Genomic DNA, 23,235 nt, shown 5'->3' on the forward strand with positions numbered 1-23,235 from the left:
TATTATTATTACTATTAAGCTCGCATATCACTCGTACTAGATATATATTGGGTATGTGCCCAAAAATGGGCTCTAAAAATGTGATATATCAGCTAATATAAGAGCTATGATCTTGCGAATGGTCTCGTTGGAAAATTCGGAATAAAGTTATTTATTGACCTCGTTTTTGAATCCAAAAATAAGCAATAAATGGGATATATCGGCTAATATGAGAGTTTCGATATTGCGGTTAGTCTCGTTGGATTTGGAAGAACGAAACTAAGTTAAAGCCATTGGAGTTTTCTCGAAAGCTGAGATATCGACCTCCAAAGTTTGGGATTTTTCATTTTTCGGATGTACCCTCCCGTATCGATTTGTTTTAACTTAGTATTCACCTATAACTAAACTTGAAAGACTCTATTAAATTAACCCTAACATAGACAGGTCTAGTCTAATTAATATGTATTATTCTAACAAATTAGGGTTTCTAAATATTTCTCAATATATCGGATCATAACAATAAAAGCAAAAATTAAGGAAACCAAACTGAGGTCACGGGAAATAATGTGTATTATTATTATTATTAAGCTCACATGTGTCGTACTAGATATATACAGGGTGTCCATTTATAAACTGACACATTTTAACTGCTTATAAGTCGAGAACGAAAAATGACAACAATGTGCGGTTTTCACAGAACTTCATCAATATTTTTAAAGTTTTTTTTGACAGTGTTGCCAGGTTTCAAAATTCACCTGAAATAGGAGGAAAAAAATTGATGATTTTCAAAGGCCGATTTCTCAAAAATTTTAAATGTAACACTCTGTACTTTTTAATTTCACATGAAAGCCTGTTAAATCCCCTTTCCGAAAATGTATAAATTGTCTTAAATTCATAATTTTTTTTACAGAGCCAATTTTAGTAAATGACTTGTTGAAAATTTGAAAATTTTCCTAGAATACATATTCTGTGATTGATAAACATTTTCTGGTAATTGCCCATGTATCGCTTTAGCATGATCATAATTAAATAATTTGCGCTATTGCCATGTCTATAAAAAGTATTTATTCTATGTATTAAATTACAACTATTTACAACAATTTTAACAATAAATAATTGAAGAAATTAATTTTAATTTATAACTAATAAATTAGCTGCTGAATATGACCCCATTTTGCTCGGAACACAAATGTAGACGGAGAAATAAGTTGCCGAAGGCGTTTTGTAGCATTCGCGGTGTAATTTGGTTGAAAATTACTTGGGGTTGGATTGTAGCAACGGTCTTTTACATATCCCCATATACAAAAATCTGGAATGGTTAGATCGGGAGAATAAGGTGCCCACTCGATTGGACCTGCTCGCCCTATCGATCTGTTTCCAAAAGTAATATCTAAGGAATCCCTTGCGACCCTGGAGAAGTGTGGTGGTGCACCGTCTTGCTGGAAGTAGACCGTGTCTAAAATTCCATCCTGCTGAATAAGGATAAAAAAATGTTTCCAACATATCGGTGTAATTGTTTCCATTCACTGTTGCTTCTTGAAAAAAAAATGACCCATAAATTTTAGATTTCGATACTGCATACCAACGTTCAACTTAGGAGAATCTCTTTCAAATTCGTTATTCACTCGAGGATTTTCATCTCCACAAATTCGGCAGTTATGCTTATTTACTCGACCACTGATGTGAAATGTTGCCTCATCGGACATTATTAAATTGGTATCCGGCTCATTTCTAAAAAGATTTATTAGTGTTTCGCACATTAAATATCTTTTTTCAAGGGCGCGATTTTATATTTTTTGGAAAGTTTGAATTTTGTAGGGTTTAAATATTTGGTTATTGTTTAAGGACAACACTTCTTTTAACAGCAAAATATCATCCAACAGATTATCTTGTGCATTTAGGTTTGTTCTAACTTTTCTTTTAACTGTTCCCTCCTGGGAAAATTGGCGTACCCAATGAAGTATAGAATTGCGTGAAGGTGGAGCCCTTTCAAAAATCAGCCTAAATCTTCTTCTCGTCTGCGTAACTGATTTGCATTCACTAAATAATAACACGCAAAGTGCCTTTTCTCGGGTGGTAAACATATTTAAAACTTTCAAAATCTTTAAAAAATGCAAAAGTACTTATAGAAATCAAATTATTGGGACTGCCCAACGAATGACGTTAAAAAGATTTGACAGAAGTTGAAGCCCACAAAACAAATTGTGCAACTCACAGCCTCCTTGACAAGCTACATTTGTTATTATTTTCACTTGATACCGAGAATGTTATTTAATAGGTATTTATTGTAGGAAAATTTTCAAAAAGATGTCATTTACTAAAATTGGCTCTGTAAAAATAAAAATGAATTTAAGACAATTTATACATTTTCGCAAAGGGGATTTAACAGGCTTTCATCTGAAATTAAAAAGTACAGGGTGTTACATTTGAAATTTTTGAGAAATCCGCCTTTGAAAATCATTAATTTTTTTCCTCCTATTTCAGGTAAATTTTGAAATTTGGCAACACTGTCAAAAAAAACTTTAAAAATATTGATGAAGTAACAGATGTAAATAGCTCCGCAATTGCAAGTGCGCAATTGCAATTGCTCCGCAAGTGCGGAGCTATTTACATCTGTGGATGAAGTTCTGTGAAAACCGCACATTGTTGTCATTTTCCGTTCTCGCCTTATAACCAGTTAAAATGTCAGGTTATAGATGGAAACCCTGTATTGTGTATGTGCCCAAAAATGGGCTCTAAAAATGCGATATCTCGGCTAATATGAAAGCTACGATCTTGCGGATAGTTTAGTTGGATTTGGAAGAACGATGCTAAGTTAAAACCGTTGGAATTTACCCGATAGAGCAGGATTCTTTCATAAACAAATTAGGGTTTTTAAATATTTCTCAAAATATATCGGATCAGGACACAATATATTCGGTCTTAAATTTTACAATACTGTTAAATGTATCTAATATAGAAAATAAGATAACATTGATCTTCATCAGCTTAACTTTGACGCGAATCATCAACCATCGGATCAAACAAAAGACAATTTATGAAAAAATTGATATATTTCGTAAAAATGTATTGTGTGAACATTTATGCTCCCTTTTCAACAAATAGTGTTAAGAAGAGACCAAATAAATTATGTAGGAAGGAATAAGGGACCGTAAAAATATGAAACATGAGAAACTTTAATATTAGGAATTACACGAAGCATGCCATTGCCAAAGGAAAAATCAAATATTTTAACTTAATGTCTCAAAAATATGTGAGAGAATTTTGGCATGATGCAAATCGTTTTCAAATAATAACTGTTGTAAGTCTTATTTGCAAAAAAAGTTCTGTATTACTTGATATGTTTTCGGATAATCTCTCAATGATTTTCTTACTACTAGTAGTCTAATTAATATAGTTAATACGACATCTCATGAAAAAGTAGTATTATATAAAACAAATCGGCATTCCAATGTGAAGTCTTTCTTAAATTTTTCTTCAGTGAATCTATTTGAAATAATATAAATATTACATTCTAAAGCCATGTGGGAGGACACAATTTCTTTAACGGACTTACTTTCCATACTGTATAAAACCATTATTAGATATTGTAAACAGTTGTATATTACAATTTTTTTTCATTAAACCGTCAGTAAAAGTTAATGATCCCAAAGACTTTCAGGACCTTAGACGTATTATACAAAGTTGCCTTACTACCGGCTGTCCTGGTCATATTAATCTAATCAATTTATAACTGATTCGATGTTATGGGATAGGTATGGTTTAAGAACGCTAATAAGTAAATAGAAAGTGTAAGTGATTGTAAGTGAAGTAGTGAAAAAATGTGCTTATTTATTGAACCTAGGAAAAATCCATAAGAATATGATGAATAAATTTATTTTGAACTGTGAATGTGAAAAAATGCGTGGAAAACAGTACAAGAACAACGAGAATAATCAACGTAGTTACATTTTCAAAACAATATCAAAATTTTTTTTTCGGATTTACTAATTCATTATCCTATGAACTTTTAGAAATTCAACTTACTTTTTGACAGCAAAATTTACAAGAGAAGCTTCTACATTTAAATCTGAATGCTGTTATGAAACCACAAAACTGTAGATATATATATAGAGGAGCCAAGCAGAGTTATAGATGCTAAAGCAAATTCATTAATTGCACAAAGAATATTAATTATTTTATAATAGTTTATACAGCCAAAATTAATTTTAACTGATTTTATTTAAAAATGTGCCTTCCACAACTCTCAGTAATTAGAATATTGGTTTATTTTCTGAAGCTGAATTACCCAGTAATTACATTCCTTAATTGGAACCCTAACAACATCACCTGCTATTTCTATTGACATATTAATTATGGAGCAATCCAATATTTCCTAGGCTAATAGAATTCCCTGAAATATTGTAAAATTTATACACTTTGATCGTTAATGTAAATAGGGTGCACTAAAGTTTAAAACTTTCTCGCAAACATTCCCCGAATAGTTAATGAAGTTTTCTGTACGGCGCCTTTTAATAGGATTTTCCTTTGTCCCATTAAGAGTCCTATTAAGGAAACAACCCAGCTGAGCTTCTGTTGTCCGATAAATTAATTTTTCTCATAAAGAAAATATGGACAACTACTTTCAAATTATTTTTTTTAGGCGAAATGAATATCTTTTGCGGCACCTTTTTTAAACGAATCCAAGTTTTTTCCTAAAGTGTGTTAAATTTATGAGATCCAGAAGTATACCTATATATATTAAACTTTTTATATTAAACAATATACAAAGTTTCTTCGTGTGATCCAAAAAGATTTATTCATGTAATTTTTTTGTGCCTTATAAAATGTTCTTTTGGCCCTTTAATTTAAAAGTTTGGCAAGTTTAGGTGAGAAAACTGTATTTGATCGACTAGAGTTAAAAAGAGTTTTTTGCTTATTTTTTATTCATTTTGGTTTAAGGATTTACACCATAAATTTTTATATTTTTAAATAATGATAATAATATTTTTTAAATTCAATGAATAGCAGATTTTTTTTAATGTTTAAAAAACGCTAATAGTGAAATACAAATAGTAAAATAATATATTATTTTAGTCTTAACAGTTTATTTTTTGACCTTAAAAATATCGTTACAAACTAACTAACTCCAAAGCCTCATAGTAACTTTTCATTCTAAACCTAAAAAATTCTATAATCTAGTTTTAACAAATTTATAATAATTTAATTTTGTTCCAATATGGAGAACATTATTTCGTCTTATTTAAATTAAATTTATTAGATTTTATCTATTCATTATATAGATATATACTATATATATTTGTTATATTTAAAATATTATCTGCCTTATAAGAAATAATAAAAATAGATAAGTTTTTTCACTTGTTCCAAATGTATTTATTTATTATTTAATATAGCATATAGATATTTATTTTTGGTTCTTTTTGTGGATTACAATAATTTTTTCTCATCGGCAATTAGCACTTTTATTTATGGGAGAATCTTGTGTTCTTTTGTTCGGACAGTCTTATTTCGAAGATTGCCATTTGCTCTAGTATGATTACTATGCACTATTTTGTTTAGGTTCAATATTATCTTTGTAGGTTTTATATTTTATTTTGTATATAAGATTTTCATTTTTAAATTTAGTATATCACACATTTCGTAAATTGTTTTAGTTGGTTTTCTTGGATTTGTTGAGAAGAAGGTGTTTTGGAGTCTTTGTAGTTTTTCAAATAGATACACACTTCTGTTATCCCAAGATTAAATTACGATGTGGTTTAATAAAACTGTGATGTGAGTTTCTGCTTATCGCCCCTATAAAAGGAACTATTTTACTAATAATACTTCTTATATTTATTTCTCAACTTAATTTATTTGTAATTATTAAATCTTATTTTATAGAGTACATTAATGATGAAAAATTAAGACTACTTTTTAATAAATTGGAATTATTTTTATTTTTGTGAGTACACAGATAAAATGACTATCCTTTTTATAAACAAAGGGCTGGATTAGTCAAAGCCTTCTGAAGGCTACTAATAAAAAAAAGAACTTTAAGCTTAAAGAAATCTCCAGCTGATTTAACTCTTAAACAGAATGACAACATGTATAAAAAGAGTCTAGAAAAAAAGATTATTTAAAAAAATAATAAACGGTGACACTTTTTTCTTAAAAGCTTTACAACATTTAATATCATTTGATATTTTATTTTATTTCTTGCAGATAGGTATTTATAGCTTCTCTGTCCGCACATTTTTTTTTTAAATTTGAAACTATTAATTTCTTAACTGATCTCAAATTATAGTTTGTTTCACTTGAAACTTTTTTGAGGTTTTCTAAACGATCTTAAAATTATTCTGTAATAAAAAAAAAATAGTTTAATATCCATCACGTCACTAATACAATATAATTCATTCGATTGAAAAAGCATACTTTTGTTAAATATGACCCTAAGTGCCCATTTTTGAATATGTGATGGTCCCAACAGAGATTGTTATTTATAATAATTCCTAAGTACTTTATTGCTTTTTTTGGTATGTATTACTTAATTATTCTATAATAGGCCTTGATAATTTATTATTTTATCACTCGGAGAGAATAATATGCATTTAGTTTTTTAAGATTAACAATTAATAAACTAAAATCTTTCTGCTTGAATTTTTAATACTTCCCATGTGTTGTACCAGAACAGTCTCCTGTGGAACGCCACAAGCTACTGATCCTGCTTTAATCAATAATCCACCGATCTTTGTATATTGTATTATGTCACTTAAGTAGCTTTTTATGATATCAAATATTTTTCCTCTAAGGCCATTTTTTTTCCAAAATTAAGAAATATGAAACTGTATCGAACGCCTTGGCCAGATCAATAAAGATATACAATTTCGGACTGCTTTAATAAAGATTTTTATTTATTTGTGATGTAAGCTCAGCATCCTTCGTTGATCTACCCCCTATAAACCCATATTGATCAGCAGATATTAGGTTGGATTTTTTCAACAATTTCATGATTCTAGTTTTTACAACTTTTTAAAGGATTTTTGCTACATTTGATATTAGAAAAATTGATCTATAGTTTATAATGTCCAGTCTACTTCTAGATTTTAGCAATTGAAAAGCACCTATTTTTAATTGGTTTGGAAAATAGCTTTTCTTTATACATTTATTTATTAAAAACGTTAATGGGGTGTGAAATTTGCCTGTCAATTAATTTTAAGATTTCGGTACGTATACCATCAAATCCAGGATATTTTTTGGTTTTCCAGTTTGTATAATTTTAATTATTTTCTGCTCAGAAATAAAATTAAGAAACATGTTGTAAGTTAATTTTTTTATATAGCATTAGCCTTTAGAAGGCTTTGATCATTCCAACCATTTATTAAAATATTATTTTTATTTATTTTACTTTTTTTTGTATTTTTTGATTTTATGATAATTGTTATATTATATTTAGGAGTCTTGCTTTAATTTTGCGTAATTAATGTACTCTTATGTTTATTTGACAGCCTGACCTACATATAACTTAAGCCTATTTAAACGAACTACCTTCCTCTTTGCTTAAGGGCTGCGCTGGATTCTATTAACGGCATCATTAATCCTCTTTAGTACTGAATATGGACTAGGCTGGCATCAGCTTTGGTGATTTCCTTTTTATTCTTTGAGGGTTCCAAAGACATACTTTTTCACGTTGCTGAAGTCCTGAACCGTTTGCTTTAAAATCGTATCGGGTCTTCACCAGAGTGCAATCCTTAGACGATCTCGTGACCAATTCGTGAGCATCGTGCAGTTTCATTGCTACATCGTCTACATAATCCTCAACCGTGTAACTTCCTCATTGCTTGAGGAACAAAGTCACATGGTAAACAATGTTCTCTCCCGAACAAAACCTGGACTGGTGTTAACCCAGTCAAATCATGAACTGCCGACCTGTAGGCGAGCAAAACTATTGACAAGTAGAGATCCCAATCCTTTTGATGTTAAAAACGATTAAAAAGATGTTCTTCGATTGGCATATTGAATCTCTTCAACATGCCATCGGATTGCGGATGTAAGGCTGTTGTCCGTATTTTGTGAATCACAAACAGTTCACAAAGTTTCTGAAACAGCTTTGATTCCAAATTTTGTCCTTGATCAGAATGCAGCTCTAGAGGGACTCCAAATCTTCTTAGGACATTGTTAATAAACCGTTAACAACCGTCAACGCTTCTTGGTTGAAGAGAGCAACGACTTCCGCCCAATTATTAAAATAATCATCCATGCCGACCAGGAGTACTTATTTCCGTTGCTGGTCTTGTAGCCTTTGAGAAGTAGGATCACACTTCGTGTTCTCTTGAAAACTGGATTTGTGTTGTGTCAACTTACTCAATATTGGTAAATCCTTCGATAAACATCTCAACTTAAAACCTCTTAACTCATGTTTATCACAAGATCGCCGCCAGTCCTTTATGCTTTCAATTTTTCCCGGATCAGTTTGTATTGCCTAACAGAACTGCATTCTAGATTTTGCTAAAAACCTTTTTTAGATTTTCGAGGTGTTCATTACAAATTTTTCCATTAAGAAAACATCGTAAAAAAAGGTATGTCTTCCATCTAAGTCCTTTGAGCATTGAGCTCTCGAACGTAGCGAGAGCATTACAGAGGCCAAATAGTATAACGCTTAAATAATAGAGGCCATTTCCAGTAAAAAAACGCATTGTTCTCCTTGTCTTCTTCTTAAATGCCTTTATTCCTTGCCTATGCCTTCTTTCTGATCTACTATTGAAAATTTGCTTAAACCGGTAAAAGTCGAAAGCGTATGGTTAATTCTATGAGTACTTTTCTGGGTGGTATCATTAAATTTTCTTTAGTCCACGCTAGTTGATCATCCTTTTTTCGTCACTGGAGAAGACCATTTGACGTGGATGATGTGGACCATTTGACTTTTCGATAATCTCTTCTTTAAGCATGTTGTTTATAACGAACCCTACCTAAAAAATCTCGCTGTGCTCAATAATGCACTGTTTGGCCTTTCTCAATTCGTCTGCAGAAAAATATTTTTAATCTTTTGCGAAGCGGTCTAAATTCGTGTCGAGTGTCGAGTCTCTTGGTCAAAGAGATCGCGCAACCTTCATCATATCTGGGCACAGGTCTTACTGGTTGGTATAATGTCCCCTTGCTTAACTTAAGGCTATTGGAGAGGATATTGACAATTCTTATGGGAATATTATCCTCTGATGTTATCAGTCACTTTGCCAGAAGGTCTATACTGACATCTTATCTTTGGATCAATCCAATGCGGCTCCCATAATTTTTCTTCAATGTTTCAAAAATGAGATTCTCATTATTATCCTCCACTTGAACAGAATCTACTGTCTTAGCAGCTATGCCTTAATTTGCACTGGACAAAATAAATTGTTCCGAAATGAATCTGAGAATATTTAGCCTGTTTTCACAAGAAAATCCATGCTGTTTTATCCATTCCCTGAATAAACTCTATATCTTCTATATCAGCCACCAGTATCTCGTGACTAGAAGTGAGACTTTGTAGCCGGATATGGACTTTCAACTCTGCAGTAACGTTCGCCGAGTATCCAGACACCATGTACAGCATCAATCTCCGAGATAAGGACTCAATCTTTAGTCCACCACTTGATCTTATTACAGATACTGCTGCTCCCGTGTCAAATATAATGGTTACCGGTCTTTCAATAACTTCCTTTTCGATGGTGAGGCTTTCGGCAGATTTTTTGAATCTTTTGATGGAGATAATTCTGGAGCTTTTATCTTCACTAAACAACACCCGCCCCTTAGTGCTCACTGTATTTAGTTTTCCTGATTGGTTCGAGAGGTTCTGCGATCTCTGGATGGTGAACAAGATCACTCTGGACTGGACAGTCACATTTTACGTGTTCAGTGCGTCCACATTGAAAGCACTGAATGTCAAATGCGAAATGTGCACGTTTGAGTCGACTGATACGTTCAGGTCCCAGAAAGGATACTTGAACTGCCAAACATTTCATGATCTACGTAAGCTAATGGCTAATACACTAACACGGGTCCTTAGAATTGAAGCTTCCAGTAACCGAACAAAGATTAGTCTCGTGTCCGGCAAGTAATTTCAAAAATGGATGGCTTTGAGGAATCAGTCAAACGATCATTAAGGAAATTTATGGAGGATCAAAAGCCACTTGCTCCACTTCCGCTAAACTAAAGAAGATCGATGCGAAGAAGCAATCGTCAATCTGTATTCAACAAGTCCTATGGTCGAAACCTTTGGTCTGAGACTGAAATCATGAAACAGTTTTACCACTCACCAAAACCCTTTATTTTACTCTCGACACGTGTTTCGCTAACGATGTTACCATCTTCGAGAATATATTATAATTTATTTTACTTTCCTTATTTTTAAGAAGTTTTTGTATGTAAGTCAGTATTTGTATGTAATAGATTTTTACATTTTTGTAACCTAAATGAACGAACTAGTAATTAGTAAGTATAAACTTGTAGGTATGTATAACAACCTATAATGGAAATAAATTATGATATAATAATAGCTGATACTTTTATTATAACCTTACAATACATCGTTACACTTAATAAGTTCAAATTTTAAAACTTACTTTATTATAAAACACTACTTTTAAAACATCCTTTAATCCTTAAAAACTAGCAAAAGATAAATCGCTTATCATAAGATAATTTTTCTTTTCTTAGTTAGTAATTAATTTCCATAATGAAAAATCCTAATCACAAAAAATAACTTCAAAACCATTTTTTTTGTTAATTTATTAAAGAAAGATAATAAATCAAGTCCAAACACCTTTCACCTTACTCCAGACCTCATTTTACTTACAGCCTTCAATTAAGAACCTCGCCTGCAAATTTACAGCAATAAATCTCAAACTAAATCGCGATAACCTGGCAAAAAAAGTGCAAAAACAAATTGCGACCATTCCAGACGTCCTTAATCCGAAAAATAAACTTAATCGGATAAATCTGTGTCAAATTTATTTTAAGCTTCTAAGCAGCTTTCACCCCAAAAACGAGACCGAAAACTAGGGTTATTATAATTATTATTATTGTCTCCTTAAGAGGATTTCCTTCTTATCCTTAAATTGATCTTAGTATTTCAGATTATATATTCCTAGCAGGTTTTCATTAAATGGAATTATGGGATTTTTGATTAAGAAAAAATTAAATCGATAGCTAATAAATTAATTAATTTATTGGTACTTACGTCTCCGAAATAAGGGCTCGAAATTTGCAGAAGTAGAGTCCGAAGGGCCAAGGGTATTGGTGCCAGTACATTGCAACGTCATTTGGTAAACCTAAAATAAGAAATGCCTATATGAATAGAAAAAATATAAAGTTGATATAATCAGATATACTATAATTATGCATTTTTTAAGCCTCTTAAATTCAAAAGAAATGCTATTTGTCACTAAGAAACTTTTTTAACAAAATACAGCATTGATCCTTAAGATGTCTGTATGGCAATCAATTATCGAATTAAAAAAGGTTCTTTGGAAGTTCCCTCCTTGGATATTTCCAGAACGTTTGACTAAAAATTATATCAATAAGAGATATTAAATCCCAGAATATTTCCTTCCTTAGTTTCCTTATTTGAGTTTTCCGAATGATTTAATGAAAATGATGAATACAATTTAACGACTTTTTAAAATATATCAATACATCAGGAATTTTAAATAAATGCGTCCTGATCAACTTGATAAAGAGAGAAAAATAGAGGGAAAACTCTCCAGTAAAGAAGTTAGGCTCTCTTTTTACCTTTAAGTTATTAAATAATTTTGGAACCTAATTTTTAATTTTGCTTAAGAGACAAGAAAAAGAAGAGAAGAGGAGTGACAAGAAGATTTTGTATATGAAAGAAATAGAAGAAGAAGAAAAGGAAGAAAGAGAAGAAGTATAACTATATTCGTGGATTTTGCAAGAGTATTTTATCAAATTAAGTACACAAATCTGGATGAATTAAAGTAATCAAGAGGATATTGTCACTTGAACGAGGTCAAAAAACAGACTTTTTAATTAGTACTTAAAAATATTAGAGAATCAATCTACATATCTATCTACTTGTACATTACTACATCCAGTACTACTATTTTATAAGTTATATCAGATACTAGTGTCAAGACCTAGGGCATCTTATTCTTCACTTCTTTCACCCAGACTGCCATATGGTAATTGATAAGCTTCAGTTGGTAATGTCATATTTAAGATTAAAACTTTTACTTAAATTTTTGATTCTTTCACTAAATGTTTTTATGGTATACACAGATTTGCACTATATTTACGCCTTCTGATATTTATATTATTTGAAATAAATTGATGCAGGTGGAAAGAGTATCAGTCTATCATCAATCAGGATAATGGCCTGAGATCGATGGTCTAAGCCAACTGTTTGGAACTAAATCTGCACTGTAGCATCGAGAAAAAAAAGGAGAGTTAAAAAATTATTTGTATATAGAAACAGAATCTTCTCGAGATATCTTAAGAGTACATTCAGATACACCTGCTGAATCTGGGGTACTAAGAACTCATTTGTATATCTTTGAAGGCAAAGAAACTTCTCTGTTAAGTGAATTATTTCAGTTATAAACTGTATTGTAGGATCAAGAGAAAAAATATATTTTGTGTATTGAAGCACCATCATTCTCCTCATCTCATGAAGCTAAAGTAGTAAAAATTGATTTGGGTATCATTGGTGACAGATAGAGAAAGAGAAGCATTTTTTGAGATCTGCTGACTCAAGAGCAGGAATAATTTCATTCAGATAACTGGTTGCCGTCAAAGAACATAATGAAACCTCCGATAGATAAAGACCAACTTTCTACTTCTAAGTCCACAGAAAAGTATTTGATAAACCTGCTAAAGCTAAAGTAGCGAAAACTTATTTGGGTATCTTTGGTGATAGATGAACTCATCTCTGCTCAAAAATTGTAGGTACTGTCTTCACCAAAAAACTTTGGAACTTAATCTGGATTGTAGCATCAAATAACGATTTTCTGTATGGAAAGAGAAGCTTTCTCCTCATCTGGTAAAAGTGAAGAAATAAAAACTCATTTGGGAATCATTGGTTGTAGATAGAGAAAGAAGACAAGTTCTTTCAGACATCATCTGCTAAAGTCGAAGCAGCAAAAAACTGATTCAGATATAAGTAAGTAACATGAAATATTCTAACGGATATCAGAAGCAAGGGAATGAAAAAAACTCTTGAAAGGAAGCGTCTTGTACCTCTCCAGAGTATTTTTAGAGAGATCTGCTAAAGCTGAAGCCACAAAATTTCTCACTGAAAAATTTTATGGTAAAACTTGTTTTTAAATTATTCTGTATTGAAACATCTAGAAAAAAAAAGAAGAGAAAAGAGGAAAAAATGTGTATATGAAAGCCCAAAATTTGTCCACATCTAGTGAAACTAAAACAACAAGACTTATTGGGCTATCGTTGGTGATAAAGAAAGAGAAGCTTTTTCAGAAATCTTGTAAAAAAAGAAAAAATAAAATTACGTTATTAAAATTGTATATAATTAAAATTGGAAACTTTATAGATGCTTTAGCTGGAAATGTTAAGTAAAAATATGTAGATTTCCTCTAACAATAGAATCAGGAAAATAGGTTTTTCGTTCACGAATGGCTCTTTTAGCTCAAAGGAATAAATACCCGTATCTAATTTAAATACTATTAGAGTATAGAGTTACAAGCCCCATTATAAATAAATTACCCTAAAACACCGACAAAACTTTAGGAAAACCCTATTTCACCTCAATAGCATTGTTTCCTCATGTTGTTTCATATTATGATAATGTAGTTTCAGTTAAATGACTTTCTACTAACTTTATTAATGGTTTACGGTAAAGTACCCTTTCACTTATACATCATAATATATTACACATAAAATAAAATGTAGATTTAACGGTAATTAAATTTATTACTGAAAAACGTGCAGAACTTTCTAGCTGACTAGTGAATATAAATGATATCCATAAAAATTTTGGCACCGAACATTTAGAATTAACGAGAATGACAAATTCCCGCCATGACAGAGAGAATGAAGATCGTATATTCAATTTCTGACATCCGGATCCTTTTATTATATTTCGGGTGTTAACGTACGCTTTATGTTATTCGTTTTGCTGAAGAACGCCCACATTCTTTAAGAAGATTTATTACACCATTGTCGTAATGCGATTTTACATTTTGTCTGCGCTTTCATGCATAACTTAATGAGACAAGATTTAGTTTTAATCCTTTCTTGTTTAAATGTATTTGGATACATTTACTTTTTTTTAAGATTGTTTCTCGTTTTTAATATCAGAATTAAGAACTCTGAATCTTTAAGCAAAACGTATTATTTATTAAAAGGATAATTAGGTTAAAGGTCAAAAAAAATCTAATGAGAATGAACATAGTAATACTAAATAGGATTATTGTAGTCTTACGATATGCTCTTTATATAATTTTAGTATTATCATTTTACATATTTTGTAATTTTCCATGCATAACTTTAATGGATATGATACAACTAACTCAATTCTCTTAACAATTACAAAACAGAATTATTAACGACTTTATTTTTAAACATAATTTCAACCACAAAAAATACAAATTCTTTTTTTAAATCTTATATAATTAGTAATCACTGTTGTAGCTCTAAAATAACTTCTTTTAAAATAAATAGATGAGTAAGATAAGTGATTATAAATGTGTAGTAATTAATATATTTGAACTAATAGAATATTGCTAGAAACCAAAATATATTCCATAACGCTTTTACATACTTTTACCATTACTTAAGTGGTAAGATCTAATTTATAAAATTCCATAGTCTTTATTTGAAACTCAGCCCACTATTTTAGTTGAAAAATTTCTCGAAAACGATTCGAGAAATCAAGGGTAAATTAATACCAATATATTAGCAACAACTTTTTAATAACGTGTGTTCCTTAGTTTTGCATGATGTAAGTTTCTTCCAGGAATTTGCTTCTTGCACAAAATCTTTACTTCTGTCGAATGTATGTTATGGCCATTGGATCAAAGATGTTTTGCTATCCCTGATCTTAACACCTTTCTTATTCGGGTCCACTTTGAATGCTGTTTTATCCTGACTTTTAGTGGCTATTCAGAGGAGATTTGATATGCAGTTCTTAGTGTTTAGTAGGTAAGCCAGAAGGCTTGTATTTCGATAATAAACCTGGTGGATTGTCTTTGAAGTAAAGGGAGTCCTAATGTTTAATTTTCTGGCAATTTTCCTTACTTCCCCTGATGTTCTTTTGATGTAGTTGTTGTAGTTGGAGCGCCTTCCTAGTTGCTCTAGTTATTTTCTTATTATCTCTGCTACTTTCTTAATACTGGTCTTTCTATTTCACTGTTGAAGTAAACACTGTTCTTGCATATTGTGGCTGCCCTCCTATACAGAGTTTTAATGATTCACGTCATTGTTAAAACGAGATGATTGAACCTGTATTGTAACTCTGGTCCTGTATATGTTACTTCACGATGGTAAACTAACATACATAGGAATAGTTACTGATGTTCTTAGGCTTTTATTATCATTTTTTACAAAATCATCTAATAAAGGCAATTGGAAAAATTGACTCAGTTCTTTACACCATCGTGAAATTTGTGCTTGGCCTAATCATATTGATGTACTTCAGAAGGTTTGGTAACTCTGTATCGCTTTTGTCTTAAATAAAAATGTGATGCAGGCAAAAACACATCTTGGCTTTGGATGACGTTCTTAAATCATGCTCTTCGAATTACTCCAATAACGAGCTCATTAAAATTTCTTCATCTTGAGCGGACAACATACCATTGAATTGAAAGTAGAAGTACCTGCAAAGTGACAAACCTGCAAAAGATCCATCACTCCCTCAAGTCATTTGTATCAAGTCTCTCAAAATCAAAGCTTACTAGCCTTAGGTAGGTCTAACTTTAGTGGAATGAATAATTTTCCTGTTTCTTCAATATGACTTGCAACACTTTATAACGCCTCCAATTAAATCAGCTTTTAATGAAATTATGCATGGAATTATATGCATAACTTCACCGGATATGGTATAATAAAAAATTGAAAAAAATAGAAAATGTATGTTGCTAATGTTCGATTGCTTTATTTCACAATAACGTCTCATAAGTTTTTTTGTTCTGAGATGATTTAACTGGAAAGATGATTTAAGAAAAAGTTAATGGCGGAGAGAATATTAAAATAAAACCAGAAATATAAATAAATTAACGGTACAAAAATAAATTCTTACGTGTCGCAATTAAATAAAATTCCTTCAGTCTTTCAACTTTAAGTTAAATTCAATTTGGTTGGCTTTAATCTATTTACCGACGCCTAATCTCCTAAAAAATTTTATTTGAATTTCTCCTGGCTTTTAGTAGAATAATTCTCTGGAAAATTCGCTTTTTAGGTCGTTTTACTTGTTAATAGTATTGATAACTCTGTATCGCTTTTGTCTTAAATAAAAATGTGATACAGGCAAAAACACACCTTGGTTTTGAATGGCGACGTTCTTAAAGCATGCTCCTCGAATTACTACAATGACAAATCCATTGAAATTCCTTCGTCCTAGGTAAAAAAAAACCTTTGAATTGAAATTAGAAGTAACGAAGACAAACCTGCCAAAGGTCCACCACTCCCTCAAGTAGAAGTTTAGTAAAATCTGCGAATACCGGGAAATGCGAATATAGGGAATGCTTCGATGGGCACATTTGTATAAAGTCTCGCAACATCAAAGCTTACTAGCCTTAGGTAGGTCTAACTTTAGTGGCCTAAAGGGACTCAACAAATGAGCTTCATGCAAGGAAGTCCGTAATCCTGTATAGTGGCTGGATAATGCTAAACGTGAATTTAGCACGTTTTTATGTTAGCGAATCTCTGAAGCTGGCGATAGGTCATAAAAGTATCCCTTCTTTCTATATTTTAAGAAGCTTATAAGAATGCAGTAATATTTATCCTTAGTACAACAGAGAGTTAAGCATTTTTCTTATGAGCTCTGTAAATTCTGCCCCCTAATGTCGGTGTGGGACCTATATTTAGTAGCTTTTTTTAAGGTTAACTAAAGACTTCTTAAACCTTCTTGTAATTTTTTGCATAGATTACATTTGTTGCGTTGCCCTTGTCTACTGGTAAAATCTTGATATTGGTGTCCCTTTGTAGATCTTTGAGTGCAGCCTGTTTTGTTTGGAGATGTAGGTGTTGGTGGCTTTCTTACAAGGTTTACTTCATATCGCATAGCATAGTTGGTCCGCTTCTACCCAAGGTAAGCTGACTCACACCACAGAGGTGATACAACAAAGACCGATGGCTTCGATGAAATCGCTAATCTAGAGGCTTTGCTTAATATAGGGTTCTCTCGTTGATTATGGTTTTTTCGTTCGGGGATGTCTTGATTATTTTTATGTTTTCAGTTTTTAATACTTGACCGGTATGTCTTCCTTAACGATAGATTTTGATAGTAAGAGACACGACAGTAAGGCACTTAGTGACACTTCGTACCTTGCATACTACTAAAAGAATAATCTTTTTTTTCTGTCTAAACTAATTAGACTTATCATTTTTTATTGTTAATTAATTGTTTCGGAGACACATGTGAAAATTACGAGTTGTCAAGCTGAACTGAACAGTGGCCTCTGAAGATCCAGACGTGTAGGGTACTGGGTGAGGTACAGTTATTTTGGTTAAATATTAAGTTGTGGCAGACTGACAATGTTAAATTGATCATTCTGTAAGCATTTTTAAAAATGCTCTTTTTTTATTATTTAATTCCTAAAAAAGTCTTTTTTCTCTACAAATATAATATTGAATTTTATATTTTGGTATTAGTAAATAAATATACTTGTTTGATTGCCAAATAAATTTAAAAAAAGAAAGTTCACATGAGGCTGATATAGATGGTATCAAAAAAACGGACCTTCTATATTTTTAAATTTCCAACATTTAAGCCATAAACAAAATAAATAGGACTAAAAAGAAAATTATCTTCGTATTAGACTTTATTGTGATATTGTACAGTGTCAAGACGTGATTCTATTTAAAAAAAGGTAAGGGTAAAATATCAAGGGTGAATTCAAAAATTATATTTAAATGGGTAATAAGTTCTAGTGGTAGTTTAAAATTACTTTGCCTATTGAATTGAATTATTTTTCCAAATGCAAAAATTTTTTTTTTATACTTTTCTTACGATTTGATTTATTTAAAAAGTTTAACAAATAAACGAGAATGTATAGCATTTTTCATTCTAATACAACTAAACTTATTAATTTTAGCCCATTTTCTTAAGCATAACTTAAGTGGGTATAATACAATCGGACATATTTTGCATTAAATTGATTATTTATTAGTAATTAAATTAGCAGATTTGCTAATGTAATCAGACATACTACAGATATCCAGGAAAATTATGCACACCTACTAAAACTTTTATAACGATTTTTCTGTTTATGAAAAGTTTTTTCAATATGACTTGCAACACTTTATTACGGTTCCAATTAAACCAGCTTTTAATGAAATTATGCATAGAATTATATGCATAAATTCCCCGGATATGGTATAATTAAAAATTGAAAAAAATAGAAAATGTATGTTGTTAATGATCGTTTGCTATATTTCTTAATTAGGTCTCATTAATTTTTGGGTTCTGAGATGATTTAAGTGACAAGATAATTTAAGATTAATGATTTAAAAAAGAAGTTATTGGCGGAGAGAATATTTAAGTAAAACCAGAAACATAAATAAATTAACGGTACAAAAATAAATTCTTACGTGTCGCAATTAAATAAAATTCCTTCACTCTTTCAACTTTAAGCTAAATTTAATTTGGTTGGCTTTAATCTATTTACCGACGCCTAATCTCCTAAAAATCTTTATTTGAATTTCTCCTGGCTTTTACTAAAATAATTCTCTGGAAAATTCGCTTTTTAGGTCGATTTACTTGATAATATGATCAAATTTAAACCTTATTTTGGGCTTGAACTTTCTAACTTGTTATCAGATTATAAAGGTAAGAAATACCAACATCTGCAAAATGCAATAGACGTAATGAATTATTTATATATTTTTTTGGTTAAATTAGGTGACTTTTTTTACGCAAATAAGGCTTTTTACTGGCTTCCTGAGATATGCAAATGTAGCAGGCAACAATGGAAACAATAAAAAGTATTTAATAAAAATAAAACTATTAAAGCAGAAAAAATAACAAGAACTTAAAATTTTACCAAAAGAGACAAAAAGGATGGTAAGGCATAATTTAAATGGATACTATGAAAACGACGTTAAAAAAGTATTTTCGAAAAATAAAAGCGTAAGAAGTCTTAGAAAAAACACTTATAAAAAGGATAATAGTTCTGAAGAAGCAAATGGGGTACGAAATAAGGGATAAAGATGAAATCTTACACACAGCCAAATATTCTTACAATTTATACACTCCAAATCCACGCGATAAAAGAACTTGAAAATTGGTATACCAGTCTCATTTAACACACATATGAAAACGCTATCTCTCCACTCTATAATTAGTTAAAAAGCATCACGAAACCTATGAAAATACAAACAGGGATTAGACAAGGAATCAAAATTTAAAAACAAAGGTGTTATGTAAAAAGACCCTCGAAACCTACTAGGTCATATAATATCACTGGAAAGAGAAAATCAAACCCAAGAGATCGAAAGTTGAGGACTGGATTCAGCATCCTTTGGAAAACTAAAGAAGACTCTGAAAAATAGAAAAACCCCAATACATCTAAGAAGTCAATTATATAACCAATGTGTCCTACCAGTAATGACGTACAACAATAACACAGTCGAAACAGCCAGAATAATATATATTTTGTGCGATAGAAAGACAAATGGTTGAACAGTCACTAATCGATAGAAGGCGAAGTAAATACATAAGACATGTAAACCAGGTTAAAGATGTTAGTGAGAAAATAGCTGAGCTTAAATGGAATTTTATAGATTTTATGGCTAGAATACAGGAGAGATTATAAGCAAAAAACTTGCAGCAGTAAAGAGCTTATGAAGGCAAATGAACTAGAGAATGCTCGCCAATGCGCTAGACAAATGCTATAAAACTGACGGCAGGCCTAGCATGGATGAGGGAAGCACAGAACAAAATTAGATGGAAATACAGGATGTCTCAAAAATAGTGGACGAAACGCGAACCCTGTATTCTTTGGTCAAAAATAACCTCACTTTTTCCTATAAACATATATCGGCAAACGCCCCCCAAAGGAGCTACGCCCCTTTTAAATGGGGCACCTGAAGATGTTTTTTTTACTTATTTTCGAAACGGGTAAATATAAAAATTTTAAATTTTGGTATTCTCCCAATTTTGATATGCTGAATTTAGTTGTCATTTCACAATTTTCATTATTTAGTCAGATGCGTATCATTTAGAGGGTAAGCCTAAAAAAATACCTAAAAAAAATGTGTGTGCAAAGTTTTTGTTTTTATTTCTTTAAATTTAAAAAATTTGAAGCTTTTTACGTAAAAAAGTATCTCGGTTTAAGTTTTCAAGATACATAGATCTATATGAAAATGACAAGAAACATGAACTAGCTACTATAGCAATTTTATAGCACATTCATAATATATGCAAAAATAATTTGAAAGAGGCTCCAACTCGCATTTAGAGACAGCTTCAGATAACATGGGTCTTCTTCTTTTTTCTATATAAAACTCCCAATTTCCCATCTTCATAATATAGCTAAGCTAAGCTTGTAAGTTACAGCTTTAAATTATATGAAGATAATGTGAGAAGAGAAAAATAGCAAAAAAGCAAATAAAAATAATATGCAATAATTAATGTAAAACAAAAACTAAAAATATGTTATTCCCATTAATAGTTTTTTTAATTAATTGTGATATTTAGAAAACATGGAAAAACTCCTTTTTATACAATTCAATCATAATATAAAAATTAGGTAACCAAGGATATAAAGTAAACTTTTTTCAAGTAATATAAAAGTCGTAATAAACAATTATTAACACATTATCAAGACATAAGTAATATTAATTAAATTACGTGATTTTACATATTTCCAGTATCGTGCCATTTTAATTTCTAATTAATTAAAATAATACAATACATTATTTGCCTTGCATAACTTAAATGGATACGCTGCAAAAGTAATAAATTCAATTATCTATAAAATGGTGTTACAGCTGAATTATTTTACGATAAAAATTAACAAATAATTTAATCACTTTTCACATTTAATAAAACGTCATTCCAAAAATCCCGAATTTTCGTTTTTCAAAGCATTCTCAATCTATTGTTTCTACTAAAGTTAAAAATGGAAGCTTTCTTATGGGGAAAAGTTAATCCTATAAGATATTAATTTGGAAAAAGTTTGAATCGATTTAAGTTATTGAGTCCAAATATAATAAAAAAACTAATACAATTTTAGCCATATCTTACCTATAATTATATATAGCTTTACGGGTCCATTCACTTTAAATTTATTAAATGCGCAAAGTACAACGTGTTAATTCATTAAAACTTTTCTCATTTTACTTTAATTACCTTTAAATTTACAGCGTTTTAACCTTTAGATCTCAAATATTGAATTACAGTTGTATTTTACTTCTTCCACATCACAAAATTAACAATTAAACAAAAGATATATATTTGCATCGACATTCCTATTATGTTTAATCAAACAGGAGAAAATCAATATTATTTGAATTGGCAAATAGGTGAAATAAATTAATTACGCGTCATATTCAATAAAGTTGTATGTAGCTGTTAAATAATCCGTATAATGTGTTTGCGTATGCAAAAAATATAGATAAATATCTAGGCTCTATTAAACTTCTAAAAAAAATTTTTTAAAACCAATTTCATGTATAATCTTAAATTGCAGATGATGCAGTTTAAAATGCATAAAAATATATGCACCTAATCTTATAGAATGTTATCATTTAATCCTTAAATATTATAGTTTTGTTTTGCGTGTTTAAGAATTTTAACATCTCTGAACTCGCAATTAAACAGTACCTCATGTACATTGGATAATTGAATTAAGACGATTGCATATTATAATTTAATTTGTAAATGGGTGTGCGGATTAGACACTACATTCAATAGAATTAAATACAGCAGATAGTGTTACATTTTATATATTTTTGTGCATAATTTTAAAGATTACCATAATCTTTATTATAATTAATTACACAGGCGAAAACCAATATACAGGGTGTTTCAAAATTCACTACATATATTTTAAAGGCGTATTCCTGAGGTCAAAATAAGACTTTTTTTTCCTATAAACATGGGTCCGAAACTGCACCCCCTTCAAGCTACAGCCATCGGAAGAACTGTAAAAAAAATCGATTTCTTAAAACTGTGTCTACAGTTTTGCATCAAATTTAACGAAATTTGGAATACCCCCGTTATTTTAGGAGGTCTAATTACTCTTTATCTTAGAAAAGGCGTAAAACTAATTTTAAGGGGTAAACTGAGGGGGTGCACACTTTTGATGGCCAAAATTTTATGTACGCATACATTAAATTTTTTTTAAATTAAGCTACACCAGAATAAGGGCCATACAAATATCTAAATTTTATGTCTCTTGCATTTTTTTGATAATACGAATAGTTTTTGAGAAAATCACCGATTAATAAAAGGCTACCAATAACGTAATAATTGAAATTTAAACAGATAATATTAAGTAGTAGGCTGTGTCACAGCATAAAGAAACCAGCAGTCGCACTCCGCTCGAAAATGTAAGCGAACTAATAGCATCCTTAGCCATACCGCAGCCATATTCTCCGGATGCCGAGCTCACTGTTTATCGAACTGTGTTCATAGGTGTATCGCCTAGTTCAGCGCCGTACTTAGTGACTATTTTGATAGCGTTTTTACAAAGCGTAGCGTTTTTTATAAAAACTTTTCTGATTTTAATTAAAATTACTCAAAGAATGGTCTCTTAAATTTAAGGTACATACCTAATTAACTTCCTGCACGTATTCTTCTATATCGTCGTTGTTAGATGTAGAAATGCGATGTTTATTTTTGTTTAAATATTTTGTTAATGTATGAACTTTAATAATATTAAAAAATAAATATTTGTACTATGTAGGTATTTTTATTTTACAAGATAATAATATCTAAAAAAATGTTTAAGTCCGGCTCTAGCCAAGGCAAAAGCCTCGTGGACCGTAGCGAGTGTCAGCGGCATCCCTACTCTAAGCAAATATGCCGCGCCTGCATTAGTACACATGCACCGAACTCGCTTATTCAAGCCAATGTATTTTTATTGAAGTGCGACTGCT

General features: G+C 30.8%; 1 protein-coding gene across 2 annotated transcripts in view; it reads right to left on the bottom strand.

Moving 5' to 3' along the window:
- Positions 1 to 23,235, bottom strand: part of LOC126738137 (gamma-aminobutyric acid type B receptor subunit 2-like) — a 332,160-nt gene that overhangs the window by 83,016 nt on the left and 225,909 nt on the right. For both annotated transcript variants that reach the window (XM_050443311.1, XM_050443309.1), the window contains exon 12: positions 11,177 to 11,267. In XM_050443311.1, the coding sequence (XP_050299268.1) occupies positions 11,177 to 11,267 (91 nt within the window). The remainder of the gene's footprint in view (positions 1 to 11,176; positions 11,268 to 23,235) is intronic.

Source organism: Anthonomus grandis, chromosome 7 (assembly GCF_022605725.1).
Source record: "Anthonomus grandis grandis chromosome 7, icAntGran1.3, whole genome shotgun sequence".
NCBI classification, from domain to species: Eukaryota; Metazoa; Arthropoda; class Insecta; order Coleoptera; family Curculionidae; genus Anthonomus; species Anthonomus grandis.